This window comes from Xiphophorus hellerii, chromosome 21 (genome assembly GCF_003331165.1).
Source record: "Xiphophorus hellerii strain 12219 chromosome 21, Xiphophorus_hellerii-4.1, whole genome shotgun sequence".
Taxonomy (NCBI): Eukaryota; Metazoa; Chordata; class Actinopteri; order Cyprinodontiformes; family Poeciliidae; genus Xiphophorus; species Xiphophorus hellerii.
The window spans coordinates 23,846,465-23,862,101 of NC_045692.1; the positions used below are offsets into that span (position 1 = coordinate 23,846,465).

At 35.9% G+C, this 15,637-nt stretch overlaps 1 protein-coding gene across 1 annotated transcript; it reads left to right on the forward strand.

The window, feature by feature from the left end:
- Positions 1–810: 810 nt before the first annotated feature.
- Positions 811–14,151, forward strand: LOC116712279 (CD276 antigen-like). The gene is made up of 12 exons (XM_032552159.1): positions 811–962; positions 4,127–4,444; positions 5,570–5,862; positions 5,940–6,203; positions 6,508–6,616; positions 6,735–6,794; positions 8,443–8,948; positions 11,978–12,295; positions 12,373–12,636; positions 12,916–13,024; positions 13,147–13,218; positions 13,655–14,151. The coding sequence occupies exons 3-12, from the start codon at positions 5,580–5,582 to the stop codon at positions 13,788–13,790; spliced, it is 2,121 nt and encodes a 706-aa protein (XP_032408050.1). The 5' UTR covers positions 811–962; positions 4,127–4,444; positions 5,570–5,579; the 3' UTR covers positions 13,791–14,151.
- The last annotated feature ends 1,486 nt before the right edge of the window (positions 14,152–15,637 follow it).

Genomic DNA, 15,637 nt, shown 5'->3' on the forward strand with positions numbered 1-15,637 from the left:
TCTAATGTAATCTGGTATAATGAAATATAATATAATGGATTAGAACCCGACATATTTAGAAGAATTTTAGTTTTTCAGGAAGCAAATCACAAACACAAAGAAAACTGTCAGCTGCAACAATCACTCAACTAGACACTAAAACATCAAATGTGTTTATAGTTTAATCAGGACATCAAATAAAACACAAAGACAGCTGAGTCAACCTGTTAGTTACAAATCATTTTAATAACTAATAAGAGAATACACAGTTAAGTAGGGATCAATAGACCTTAATATTACTAAACATCAATCTGACAAAAGCTTCGTAGCAATAATATTGCATACGGACTGTGTTCTAATATTTATTCTAATATTTATTCTAATATTTGTTCTAATATTTGTTGTAATATTTGTTGTAATATTTGTTGTAATATTTGTTCTAATATTTGTTGTAATATTTGTTGAAGTACATTTTGAGGACAAAGCGTCACAGTTTCAGTTTCAGCAGCAGATGTCACTAGTGAGTAAAGAATGAAGCATCTGATGATGAACCTGTGAACGAAGCAGTGAGCTGGAAAGATTCATTTCTTCATTTCACCGTCAGTAAGAGGAAACACAGGAAACGGTTGGTGAGGAAACTGAAGCACATGGAAACATGGTGAACACAGAGGGTTAGACGTACCGTGTAGGATCAATCAGAATGATCAGTAATAGTTGATTATCTGTGGCTGTGGGGAAGCTGCAGCTCCACAGAACCGCCCAGTTCCCTGACAGCAGTTTACCTCTCCCACTTATAAACTGGTCAGACCAGTCTGGTGGTGCTCAGTGGTGGAAAGAACGAAATAGAAAGTACATTACTCTTGACTTATAACAGGCAGGATGGTTTATGATACATGTTTTTGTAATAACTTGAGTTATGGTTGAGATTTTGTTCTTCCTGTTTTTGGTGATCCAAACATTAATTTGGCCTGGTGCAAATGGAGGTAAGTCAAATATTTCCTGTATTCTCAGTTTGATCTTATTTATCAACAACAGTGTTAGTTTTTAAATGGTGGACAAAACAAGAACATAAAGAAATATTATTATACTTAAAGTTTGAGGTATGTAATAATTATTTAGCCAAGTTTATTTACACAAATAATTTGACTTTGCTCTCAATGTAAATATTAAATATAAAAATGTGAATTTGGTGGGACAAGTTTGAGTTTTATTTACTAAAGTGTACATTGAGCCTTTGTTTTTCGCGCGGGTTGCGTTCCAAAGAGAACCCGTGATAGGCGAAATCCGTGAAGTAGTTATCTTTATTTTTTACAATTATTATACAGCATAATTAAATACTCTACATCATGGGTCATCAACCTTTTTGAGACTGGGAGCTACTTCAAGGGTGCAGAGTAACACAAAGGGCTACTTGTTTGATACAGACATAAATATTCTTGGCTCAGCCTTTATAACAATAATACACATATGTATATATGATTACATACTGCCTGATCATATTAATGTTAGGGACTACTGACAATACCTATCAGTAAGGACAGATATAGTTAATTACTATTATGTGATCAGAAGTTCTTATAGTTCAGGGTTTTAAGTTTGATTCCCTTTTGGAGCTTTTCTGTGTGATTCTAAATTGCCCACAAGTGACTGAGAGTCTGGATTGTTGCAGCTGCAGCTGAACAGCTGTATGTATTGAGTACCTTGAAAATTTCCTTTAAATAAAAAAAGAAAAGAATAGTTATTGTTTTATTATCTAACCCTCTTTACTACTAGTAAAATTGTGGAGAAAGAAAATATTTTGTGTCAAAAGATATTGTACACACAGCTGTGTACTGTCTGTGAGGGGTGAGGTGGGGCACAAAGCCTAAATCTGATTGGTCAGTTTGCTTTTGTTTATTTCACGGGTTGCGATTTTCTGTAAGTTAAAAATGAATGAGTGGAGTTTGAACCTCCCGTGGTTCTAAGATCTTGCCTGAGCTTTTTACAGTGCGGTTCTGGTGGGTCGCTGGTTTATTAGCTTTTTTTGTGATTTTGCGAACTGAACAGCTGACGGGTCACCAGCTGGCTGACACCACCAGATGTTGAAATAAAAAGGTCCGACAGATCAGAGGGTAGCACAAAACTATCACTGCACCTGACCTGCAAGAGCACAACCACTTCCCCAATTCTCAAAAATCAGCACAAACCTAAACCACAAGAGACTTTTTTTTTCAGCTGATGCTAGATAATAAAGACATGGAAGCGAAGCCTATCCTTGTGGTTCATGGAAAGAGGAAAGTGTTGATGGCAGGTTCAGGTGGTGTCAGACGTCCAGACGACGAGAAGGTGAAGCAACAATATTTTCTTAATTTCTATTCTACTTTAGCTAGATTAAATTCGACTAGATTAAATTGTTTAACCCGCAGTGTTAGCGCGACGCTCAGGAAGAGCAGCAGATGTCAGTTAACAGGTGACCCATCAGCTCTCCAGTTCAGGAAACATCAAAGAGCCTCATAAACCGACAACCTGCCAGAACCGACACAGTAAAAAGCTCTGCTGGGGTCCAAACGACCCTCTTAGAACTACGGGAGGTTCAAACTTCCGTCATTCATTTTTATCAGAAAAAGCGCCAAATAAACAAAAGTAAACTGACCAATAAGATTTAGGCTTTGGGTGCCCTTTGACCCCCAGAGACTCACACAGATGAGCTCTATGTACAAGATGTTCTGGCACAAAAATCTTTTTTTTCTCCACAATTTTGTTAATAGTAAAGAGGGTTAAATAATAAAAAATTCAGAAATTATTCTTTTCTTTTTTTACTTAAAGTACGCAGAGTATGTACAGCCGTACAGCTGCAGGCGCCGCTGCCCTCCGATAAAATCCTGCAGGCGTCTGCGCAGTTCTGAACTTTAACCGTAGGAAAGAGTTTTATACATAAAGCAATTTATTTTAAACGTTTTTATCATTTCCTTTTTAAAAACTCTAAATATAAACAAATGTTATTACTTCAATATAAAAACATTAAATTAAATAATTTCTTTGGCAGTGCTCCCTAATGACAATGACTATTTTTAGAACCTGCTCCGAGATTGACAGGGTGCCCGCGGGCCACCATGTTGGTGACCCCTGCTCTACATTGAAACCAAAGAACAAAACCTGTTTTCAGGCCTAAGCATTTTTTTTAACAAATAGAACGCTTTCTTACAAATAACTACAGTAAAATAATCATTTTAATCATCAATAAGAAGTACAGTAGGACAAATTGTGACTCGCATATTTCACTGTTCCTCTGACTGTGACGCCGCGACCTGACTCCGCTCTCTAGTGTCTTTTTCTTCTGAAGCCTGTGGTGCAGGTGTGATTTTTCAAGAGAACAACATAGTTATCGGTAGTTGTTGTCGCTCTTTTTTCTTCTGGGCAAAAATATTTGCCAAAATTTGCCAAGCTGTATTATGTATATTTAAATATTGTAACGTTATTGGCACGCAGGTAGAGAAGAAGCGCGGAGACTGTTTAGCCAATCAGGACGCAGAACACAATGCACTGTGAAAAAAAACAACAAAAAACTCAGCGAAGCAGTGAAAGGTGAACCGCGTTATAGCGAGGGTTCACTGTATATTTAAAAAGTTAGGAATTATTTAGTTAATCATAGTTTACAGGAAAAAAATGGTGTAAATGATACCTGAGCTTTATTAAAACTAAAATGATTCCACAGATTAAAACTTGTGAAGGCAGCTTCATTCTTCAGTTATTCTGTTAGCAGTTTGTTCAACACTCACAAAGATTATTCAGAAATATTATAATATTAATATTAATAATTTGCAAGAGCTGCAAAATTATTTTTTGGGCATTAAACAAGATCAAACATCAGAAAAAATTGTCAAGATCTCCCAAACCACAACTTGAAGAACAGAAAGACGTCATCTTGTTTTTAAACCTGTGAAGGATGAAGACAGTTCTTTGTTTTTTGTTCCTGCTGTTACTGTCAGAGTTAAAATAAAGAACAGTTTTGTTCTGTGCAGGAGTGAAAGAAAAAACAAAACCTGAAACAGCTCACATATCCATGATAACATATTTAAATGTCTTGCAAATTTCCTTTTATTTGAATGCAAATTTATAACAATTGTAAATATGTAAATATCTGGTTTCCTTTCATCTCTTCCTGTAGATCCCACAGTGACCTGTGTTTTCAGACAGAGCTGCATTTTACCCTGTAATGTTGATCCCAGTTCTGATACAGTGATCCACTGGGACCATTTAACATCAGGAGAGCATAATGTCCACTCATACTATGATAGTGAGGACCAGCTGGGACGCCAGGACCAGCAGTTCAAAGGTCGGACGTCTCTGTTTAAGGATCTGATCTCCAGAGGAAACGCCTCCTTAAAACTGACAGGAGTGAAGATCCAGGATGAAGGGAGATACAGATGCTACAGCAGCACAGAGAGAGGAAGCAAGAAAACATTCATTCAGCTAAAGGTTGAAGGTAGACTAACTCTTGGGTTGTATTTAAGGGAGGAGAGGAGGCGGCAGACTTGTCAGGGCCGTCAAAAACTCACAACCACTCTGGTACTGGGAATTCCACAGTGTTGTCCTTTAATAAACTCGCTCTTCACTGTCTCAGATAATGGGTGACTGAGCCACACCAAATGTGTGGTTACAAATGTGAGCTCAACTAACAGGAATGTGATCCTATAAAATCCAGTACAACAGGGTTTAGTTGGTGCCTCGCTGCTGGAGAGCTGTGACTTTCCCAGTTTGTACTTCTGATTAACTTCTGATCAGTAAACAGCTGATCATAAACAACAACATGACAGAAACATTTCACTTTAAATTATTACTGTTTATGTTTTTTCTTCTGAATGTTTCTGGATCCAGTGAGTTAAACATTTATTGTTCTTTTTATTTATTGTTTTTAATTTTTTACTTCAATCACAAAATCTACTTTCTTCACAATGTCCTGCATTTTGCCATTTCCATTTAGACCAAAACAAATCAACATAACTCAAAACCAAGCTCAGTAGAAAACAGTTCTCTTAGCAACGCCTAACAGAATCACCTTTGACCTTTAGTAACCCATCCCACTTCCGGTATACTCAGTACACAAGACAGAATACGCCCCCTATTGGAGACAAACACAGGAAGACCAGATAAATGGTTCCTACAACAAGTTTATGTTAAATAATAATAAAACAGATTAATGTTCATTAAAAATATGTTGTGTCTTTAACCTTTCAGCAGTTTTCCTTTTTAAACAAATAAACCAATTATGTTTCATAATTTCTGAAATAAACAAATGATCTTATCACAAAACACAAACAGGAAGCGCATTATGGCCAAAACACACGAAGAAGAAACAAGCCGCTCTTCAAAATAAAAGCCCCAATGACCACAAGGTGTCACTATTGGACCAACGAACAACCAGGAGCATTTTAACCCTTTAGTAACCATTTACAGTATGAACAGCCTGAGAATCTGGACTGACTGAACGAGAAGCATCTTAATTATTTAATGATTATGAAACTGATTTAGTGACAGAAAAACCTAAACATGAACCGAAGTTAAATGATTAACTTCCTGTTGCAGATCCAGATGTTTCCTGTGTTTTCAGACAGAGCTGCATGTTACCCTGTCGGATCGAGCTTGGCTCTGATCCGCTCATCCACTGGTACCAAGATTCAGCTGGAGATGTTGTGGTTCACTCCTACTATGATGGCAGAGATCAGCTGGGTTACCAGAACCAGAACTTTCAGAACCGGACATCACTGTTCCAGGATCAGATCTCCAGAGGAAACGCCTCCCTGCTGCTGAAGGAGGTGAAGATCCAGGATGAGGGAAGATATAAATGTTACACCAGCATCAGAACAGGATATAAAGAATTATTTATAAACCTGAAAACAGAAGGTGGGACTGAATTAATATCATCCATTTATTTCCAGCTGCTTTTCTTTGGTTTTTGATGCATTTTCTTCTATTTTCAGCTCCAGTCTCTGACATCAGAATCCATCAGGATGGAAACAGGATCACCTGCAGCTCAGAGGGGATCTACCCTCAACCTGAACTCACCTGGTCCACTGAGCCTCCATCCAACACGGCTCTGAATGAAAGTACCAGGATCCAGAAAACTGAAGATCAGCTTTATGACATCAGCAGCTCTCTGACGGGTCCAGATGAAGATAATGATGTGATCTACAGCTGCACCGTCAGAACCAGGAGCAACAACATGATAGAAACTTATACAATAGGTGAGAAAATTTTCTAGAAGAACTACTGATGTTTGTTTATTTTATTTTCATTATTTTCAGAAGAAGATTAAATCTTTATTTTCTCTTCTCTGACAGTAAAAACTGGTTAGAATGAGGAGCAGGAATACATTTTATTTCCAAACATAACAGAAACAACTGAATCAGAATACAGTACAATGATGGCATTCCTTTATATAATAAATATTATTTTCTCATCTGTGAAACAGTCTAATAACCTCATTGTCCAGCTGCAGAATGACTAAATCACACAGGAACATTAAACTTTTCCATCTCTTTTATGCAGGACGTTCACATAAAGAAGAAGATTCACCCTGGTGGCTGATTGGTGGTTTGGTTGCAGCAGCAGTGGCTGGACTGATTATAGGAGTGGTAGTCGGGTATTTATATGAAAGGTAAAACTAAATTCTAGCTTCTCTTTTAGATTTACTGTTTTTCTCTGAACTAAATAATTCTCTTTATAATAATTCTCAATCCATTTATTCATTTTCTATGTTTGCTTTATTCTTATAGATGTAAAAGTAAAAAGAGTAAAAATGGATCAGAATCAGATGGAAAACCTGAAAACAAAGAGTAAGTAAACAATCAAAAACTCTCAGTGTTGTGGATGAAAAACCTTTTAAATGTTTAAAGTGAATGTTTGTCATTTACTGACTGAGAAACCAGGATTTTCATCAACATTATACACTTTACTATCGAGTGAAAATAATATTTTGATCCATTTTAATTCATTTTATGTCAAAAACATTTCTACAAAAACAAAGAGAAGTTTTCTATTTTAACAAATTACTCAGCTTTAAATTGTGCATCAGGATTTCTGCATCCTAATTTAACCTCCATTAATTAACAAAGTAAATAAAAATGTAAAAAACATTTAATTTGTTCAGAAAATCATGGGGGAATATAGGAAAGGTAAAAATCACATTTTTATTTGGTTTTTAGAAATATGACTTTGTTCTAAAGAAAACAAGTTAATATAAACTAAACTGTGTATGATGATGAATTTTGTTGCAAGGAGACGGAGATGGTCCTTTTAAAAGATAACACAGAAGAATCTGACAGTAAACAAGAATTAAGACAACAGGAAAATAAAGAAGATTCTGTCATTGAGGAACCCAGAGAGACGGACATCTTGGAAACACAGAAGTGATTCCAGATGTGCTGCAGCTGTGAGGGGGAGGAGCCTAAAGGGAGAGAAAGGAGAAAAATGACTGGAAACAAGAAAACCAGACAAACAGGAGACAGAAAAACTAGAAAACACAACAAAGATCCAAAACATGAAGAATCAACTGAACACAAAATGACACAGAACTGAAGTTCATGACAGCAGAAAGTTGGACCTTAATAAAACTTTCAGAACTTCAAGAACTTCATCTCATTTGAAGGAACAGAGACAAAAACTGCAAATTAAGATCATTACTTCATGTTGAAGTGCTTTATTTGTTCTGCCTTGTATATATAAATTTTTAATGATAAAGTATTAAACTGCTTTATTGACTCAGAGAAGTTTTTTACTTGCACAGTTTTAGAACCATTTTCATATTAAATCCCTGCAGAAAATCAGCTATAAATCTGATCACATATTAATATTTATCAATCAGTAAGATTTTATTATGTTTAGGAGAAAAATGAAACTGTCACGTCTTTTTACCCACATGCAGAACACAATGAGGAGAACAGGAAATCAGATAAATAAAGTTTATTTTAACACTGTGTGGTTCTTGTCCTGTTGGACGGGAAGCCGGGTCGTCAGAACTCTGGAGGCTGTGGGAGAGAGACGGTGAGTTGATGGTAAACTGGACAGGTTGAACTGGGGAAATGGAGGATCTTACTTGGTGAAGCGATGAGTTTCCAGCAGCAGGAGAAGCACTGCGGTCTCTCAGCAGGGGGTCCTTGAGATGATCCAGGTTCAGGTCTGGTTTTGACGGAGATTTCTTTGGAGGCAGATGGAAGAGGCTTGCGGTGGAAGGTGGACAGGTAAGTTCTTGTGAGGAGGAGTGAGGAGCGATCCGATAGAGGGACAGAAGTCCAGGAGCAGATGGACTCGGTGGGTGAGATCCACCTGAGAGAAGAGCAGCAGGTAAATGTTACAAACTGATCTTAAACTGTGCAACAGTGTAGCTGTCGCATTTTTATTTTATTTGCTGTTTCCATGGAGACTGGGCCTAAATGTTAACACATGGTGGTGGCAGCATCATGCTGTGGTGGTTGTTTTCCTCAGTTGTGAGATGGATGGAGATGGATGTGGAAGAAAGTGCAGAATGTTTCCTCATAAGAGAAAAAACCCAAACATTTCATCCATCCGTCCATTTTATCCACCATTAAACCATCGGGGGCCTGAGGGGAGCTGGGGCCAAAATCCAACTGTCAACGGACGAGAGGCGGGGTCACCAGGACAGGTCAACGGGGACAGGTCAACTAGGAAAGGTCACCAGGAAAGGTCACCAGGACAGGTCACCAGGAAAGGTCACCAGGACAGGTCAACATGGAAAGGTCAACCTGGACAGGTCAACCAGGACAGGTCAACCTGGACAGGTCACCAGGACAGGTCAACCTGGACAAGTCAACCTGGAAAGGTCACCAGGACAGGTCAACCTGGACAGGTCAACCAGGACAGGTCACCAGGACAGGTCAACCTGGACAGGTCAACCTGGACAGGTCAACCTGGACAGGTCACCAGGACAGGTCAACCTGGAAAGGTCAACCAGGACAGGTTAACCTGGACAGGTCGCTGGTCCATCGCAGACATAAACATTTCAGCAAAACACAAATATGTTCAGAAATATAATGCTTCCCATCCTCCACAGTGACATGTGGTGGTGGCAGCATCATGCTCCATGATCTGTTTCTTCACCTAGAAAGCTGCTCAGATGGAAAATAGAGTTAAATCATAAAAAGAAATAATAAAAAATGTAAAATTAGGGTGGAGTAGGCAGTAGTACTGTCTACTGGTTGGAAAAACAACGAGACAACAACTTAATAAATTCTGCTGCTCCTTCAGTAGCTTGTTCAGGAGGAAAACAGCTGAACAAATAAATACAGAACCAGATATTCCACCTACTGACAGAGAAAATGAAACTGTTAGCAGCTCTTTCAGCTGATGACGCCCAAAGCAAAGAATTAGACTCACAAGCAGCTGGTTGGTTCGGCCGGTTCTACAGAAACATAAAACAGAGGCAGCATATAAATGTTAGAAGAAATAGTTGTAACTAATGCATAAATGGAGAGTAGTAGGAGAAAGTAGCAGAAACAGTAAAATGGCCCAAGTAGCTATTTAACATTATTAATAAATATAAGTTTCCTTTATGCATCAGGGAGAAACTTCTCTGCTCCACAACCATCAGAATGATATCATTTAATTCTTAGTTGTGGATTTTATGTTCAGAGTTCGAAACAGTTCATATTTTGCATGTTAATCTAGTTTTTTATAAACTGTTTGGATTTTTTAGGCGAACAATTGAACATTTTCTGTCTTTGTGAAAATGTTTATTTTCTCATGAACATCAAGAACTTGAACAGAAGCAAAAAGCTTTTATCATGAAAAGAAGAGCTGCAGGTAAAAGTTTTAAGACTTTCAGCAGTCGCTTGATTAGGTAGAAATTTATTTTGACTCCAACTCCAACTTTCTGATTGGTTCTTTAGGAGAAACACGCCTGGTTGTGTCTCCTAAAGTTTACAGGACTTCATGGAATGTGGTTCTGCTACGTTCTGCACGTCTTTGTGAATCATCAGTTTCTTTAGTCACTGTGACTCTCCCAGTAAATACTTCTAGTTAACTTCGGATCATCAACAACAACATGGCAGAAACATTTTACTTTAAATTATTTATGTTTTTTCTTCTGCCTGTTTCTGGATCCGGTGAGTTAAACATTTATTGTTCTTTGTTCCTCTGATGTCATCATGAAGACGGTTTGTTGTGATTTTCTTCTGCTTTTCAATCTGAGAACTGAATGAAAACAAAATCACTGACGATGTTTCACAACATATTACTGTGAAATAATGAGATTACTGAAGAAGGATTTATTTCTCAGCTTCTTACCAAGACTTTCTTCATTCAGACTGAAAGAAAATGTTTGCTTTATAAAATAAACCTGATTTATTTCAGAATCGACTAAATAAAGACACAAAGTTTCTCCAGCTGTTGGATCTGATTTTCATTCAGCTGCTCATAGTGACGATAATATTAAAGTTTTACTCAAAAGAAACTTTTTCTGCTCAACAAGTTTCATTTAAATTATGTTATAAAATATATAACACTACATGTGATTATGTGTGTTTCTAATTCTAATCATGACATAAAACATTCAAGCTCCATAGAAACAAGATAATAATTATATTTTTTATTTTTCTTAATAAATACAGGTTTTTAGTTTAGGTTTCCTATTTATTAATTAATACTGAATATGGGGAACCAGATGTCAGGTTTCCTACACAAATATATATCATTTTACAATCTGCTATAAACAAAAGCATTCATACATTTTCTCTATACTTTCACTTTAAACAGAAAAAGGCCAAATATATTTTATTTTGGATTAAAATCCTGAAATAAAATCAAACTCTGTGGATTCAGGAAGATCCACTTAGAAATGTGTCGTTAACTAATTCAGATCTTCAGCATCAAAGTCAAAGATTAAAGTTTGAGCTCTTCAGTGAAATTTTATCAAACATGATTGAAGACATTTTTTCTTTCTATCAAAGGAACTGAAGCAACAGAACCAGTTTCCTCACATAAATCTAAACTATTTAATCTACAAACTCTTTCTGTTTGGGAAAGTAGTTCAGTGTTTTAACTTTAAAATTAAATTGTTTTCTGATTATTTTAATCATCTGACGTTATTCCAGTTTGTAGTTTTTGAAAATGTTCTTAATTATTTCACTGAATTAATGTGATTTTTTATAATTCACAATATGGTGGATTGATGGAAATGTTTTTGCTTAAGTTCATTTTGTTAGTTTTGCCTCAAATTCATTGCGAGTTTTTTAAAACAAATATAAAAGAAAACAATGCATCACATGTTTAGTGGCTAAAATCTTATATTTTATGCTTCTGGCAGCTGATGTTCCTGGAAGACTTTGGTTTTTCATTTTTACTTCAATCACAAAATCTACTTTCTTCACAATGTCCTGCATTTTGCTATTTCCATTTAGACCAAAACAAATCAACATAACTCAAAACCAAGCTCAGTAGAAAACAGTTCTCCTCTTAGCAACGCCTAACAGAATCACCTTTGACCTTTAGCAACCCATCCCACTTCCGGTATACTCAGTACACAAGACAGAATACGCCCCCTAGAGGAGACAAACACAGGAAAACCAGATAAATGGTTCCTACAACAAGTTTATGTTAAATAATAATAAAACAGATTAATGTTCATTAAAAATATGTTGTGTCTTTAACCTTTCAGCAGTTTTCCTTTTTAAACAAATAAACCAATTATGTTTCATACTTTCTGAAATAAACAAATGATCTTATCACAAAACACAAACAGGAAGCGCATTATGGCCAAAACACACGAAGAAGAAACAAGCCGCTCTTCAAAATAAAAGCCCCAATGACCACAAGGTGTCACTATTGGACCAACGAACAACCAGGAGCATTTTAACCCTTTAGTAACCATTTACAGTATGAACAGCCTGAGAATCTGGACTGACTGAACGAGAAGCATCTTAATTATTTAATGATTATGAAACTGATTTAGTGACAGAAAAACCTAAACATGAACCGAAGTTAAATAATTAACTTCCTGTTGCAGATCCAGAGGTTTCCTGTGTTTTCAGACAGAGCTGCATGTTACCCTGTCGGATCCAGCTTGGCTCTGATCCGCTCATCCACTGGTACCAAGATTCAGCTGGAGATGTTCTGGTTCACTCCTACTATGAAGGCAGAGATCAGCTGGGTTACCAGAACCAGAACTTTCAGAACCGGACATCACTGATCCAGGATCAGATCTATAGAGGAAACGCCTCCCTGCTGCTGAAGGAGGTGAAGATCCAGGATGAGGGAAGATATAAATGTTACACCAGCATCAGAACAGGATATAAAGAATTATTTATAAACCTGAAAACAGAAGGTGGGACTGAATTAATATCATCCATTTATTTCCAGCTGCTTTTCTTTGGTTTTTGATGCATTTTCTTCTATTTTCAGCTCCAGTCTCTGACATCAGAATCCATCAGGATGGAAACAGGATCACCTGCAGCTCAGAGGGGATCTACCCTCAACCTGAACTCACCTGGTCCACTGAGCCTCCATCCAACACGACTCTGAATGAAAGTACCAGGATCCAGAAAACTGAAGATCAGCTTTATGACATCAGCAGCTCTCTGACGGTTCCAGACGGTTCTGATTGGATCTACAGCTGCACCATCAGAACCAGGAGCAACAACAAAACAGCAACTTTAAACAAAACAGGTGAAAAACCATGGAGAACAACAACTTATGTTTGTTTCAATTTTCAGAAGAAGATTAAATCTTTATTTTCTCTTCTCTGACAGTAAAAACTGGTTAGAATGAGGAGCAGGAATACATTTTATTTCCAAACATAACAGAAACAACTGAATCAGAATACAGTACAATGATGGCTTTCCTTTATATAATAAATATTATCTTCTCATCTGTGAAACAGTCTAATAACCTGCAGAATGACTAAATCACACAGGAACATTAAACTTTTCCATCTCTTTTATGCAGGACGTTCACATAAAGAAAAAGATTCACCCTGGTGGCTGATTGGTGGTTTGGTTGCAGCAGCAGTGGCTGGACTGATTATAGGAGTGGTAGTCGGGTGTTTATGTAAAAGGTAAAACTAAATTCTATCTTCTCTTTTAAATTCACTGCTGTTTTTCTCTGAACTAAATAATTAACTTGTCCTAAACAAAACAAGCCATTTATTCATTTTCTATGTTTGATTTATTCTTATAGATGTAAAAGTAAAAAGAGTAAAAGTGGACCAGAATCACAATCAGCATCAGGTGGAAAACCTGAAAACAAAGAGTAAGTAAACAATCAAAAACTCTCAGTGTTGTGGATGAAAAACTTTTTTAAATGTTTAAAGTGAATGTTTGTCATTTACTGACTGAGAAACCAGGATTTTCATTAACATTATACATTTAGCTATCAAGTGAAAATAATATTTTGATCAATCTTTATTTATTTTATCTCAAAAACATTGTTTTTCTTTTCTCTTGTAACAAGACCAGGAGGGAAAACTAACATAATTTAATCTCCTTTAAATTCACAAAGCAAATTAAAATGTAAAAAAACACAAAAACAAAAAAAGTTTAACTTATTCAGATAATGATGAAGGTGATGGGGGTGAATAGAAAAGGTGAAAATCACATTTTTATTTGGTTTTTAAAAATATGACTTTGTTCTAAAGAAAACAAGTTAATATAAACTAAACTGTGTATGATGATGAATTTTGTTGCAGGGAGACGGAGATGGTCCTTTTAAACGGTAACACAGAAGAATCTGACAGTAAACAAGAATTAAGACAACAGGAAAATATAGAAGATTCTGTCATTGAGGAACCCAGAGAGACGGACATCTTGGAAACACAGAAGTGATTCCAGATGTGCTGCAGCTGTGAGGGGGAGGAGCCTAAAGGGAGAGAAAGGAGAAAAATGACTGGAAACAAGAAAACCAGACAAACAGGAGACAGAAAAACTAGAAAACACAACAAAGATCCAAAACATGCAGAATCAACTGAACACAAAATGACACAGAACTGAAGTTCATGACAGCAGAAAGTTGGACCTTAATAAAACTTTCAGAACTTCAAGAATTTCATCTCATTTGAAGGAAAAGAGACAAAAACTGCAAATTAAGATCATTATTTCATGTTGAAGTGCTTTATTTTTTCTGCCTTGAATATATATATTTTTAATAACAAAGTATTAAACTGCTTTATTTTTACTTGCACAGTTTAGGAACCATTTTCATAATTGATCCCTGCAGAAAATCAGCTATAAATCTGATCAGATATTAATATTTATCAGCCAGTAAGATTTTATTATGTTTAGGAGAAAAAGTGAAACATTAATCTCAGATTTGTCTCAGACAGGCAAAGGTCATTAATGATGTTTATGAACCAAATATTTTTATTGTTTAATGTTAATAATTATTCAAAGAAGTTTCAAAAAATCCTGACATGTTTTAATGAGATAAAAGTCATATTTATCACTTTAGCTGCCTTTTAAAAATGGGAATTATGAGACAAAATAGGATAAAAAAAGAAAATAAAAGGTAATATTGATCTCATAACTTTCACATACAGAAAGTCCTAAAATAGAAGTTTTATAGATTAAATGTTAATGATGAAGGAAATGTCTAATAAAATGTATTTGCTGTATAAAGACGGTGCTGAACTGGATTATGGGTAATTTACTTTCTGAACATTTATTGCAGCTAAATATAATAATAGGTGCTTCTTATTCTGTTACTACAGTTTTATAGTGTTTTTTTAATTTACAACAAGTTGCTTTGAAATGAAATGATAATCTAAAATTACATGTGTAAATATGCAACAGTTGTTTCATTATGAATGTTTGATTGGATTTATTATTGAGTTTTTACATTCATATGTAACAAGCAACATTTCCTGTTACTTTAAAACATATATTGTTGTTTGATGTGCTAGATTTAATAAAATAAATTCAAATTGAATTGAATATATCTGAGATAATAATGTTTTATTGCCATTAATGATGTGTAAACAACACGATGCATCAACTCTGTGCCTTCAGAGCTGGACGGCAGCCTGTGAGGTCCAAAACTGTTCTGCTCTTCATTTATCATGGTAGTTTTAAATGTGTCCACTAGGGGCCGCTGTCAGTCATATCAGTGGCCATGCTTTTAATTTCTTTACCTCCACCTGTGAATTTATAATTCAGGCAGGATAAATTTTTTTCTTGTGTTTGTTTAATCTCTGGTCGCCATGGAAACAGAGTCCGATTATAAATCAGCTGAAAAACCAAAAAAACGTTAGAGAATCTGTGGAAAACAGAACCAGAATCAGCTGGAGATGAACTGAACATTCATCACAGCTTCACAACATCCAGCAGAAATTCATCTGGAAATGAAATTGCTAAAAATATCCGAGTTTATTAACTCGATTTCCAGTTTCTCCTGCTTTAGCTACAGTTTGTAACTTTTATCTAAAAAATATATAAGAAAAAAAAGTGTTTTACATATTTGTGAAATCTGTCAATATGTTGTGACAGTATAGTATAAAACAGATAACCTGTGAAAGAATCTAACTCCTCTTCCTCAGTTATGAAACCCCAGGATCTTTTATTCCAGATTAGATTATAATTATTCTCCTGATTTTTAATTCCTGAATGTATTTCAGCAGGTTTTTGATCAGAGAAACTTTTAAATGTGTGTTGATGGGATGAAGTTGTCCAAACCTGCA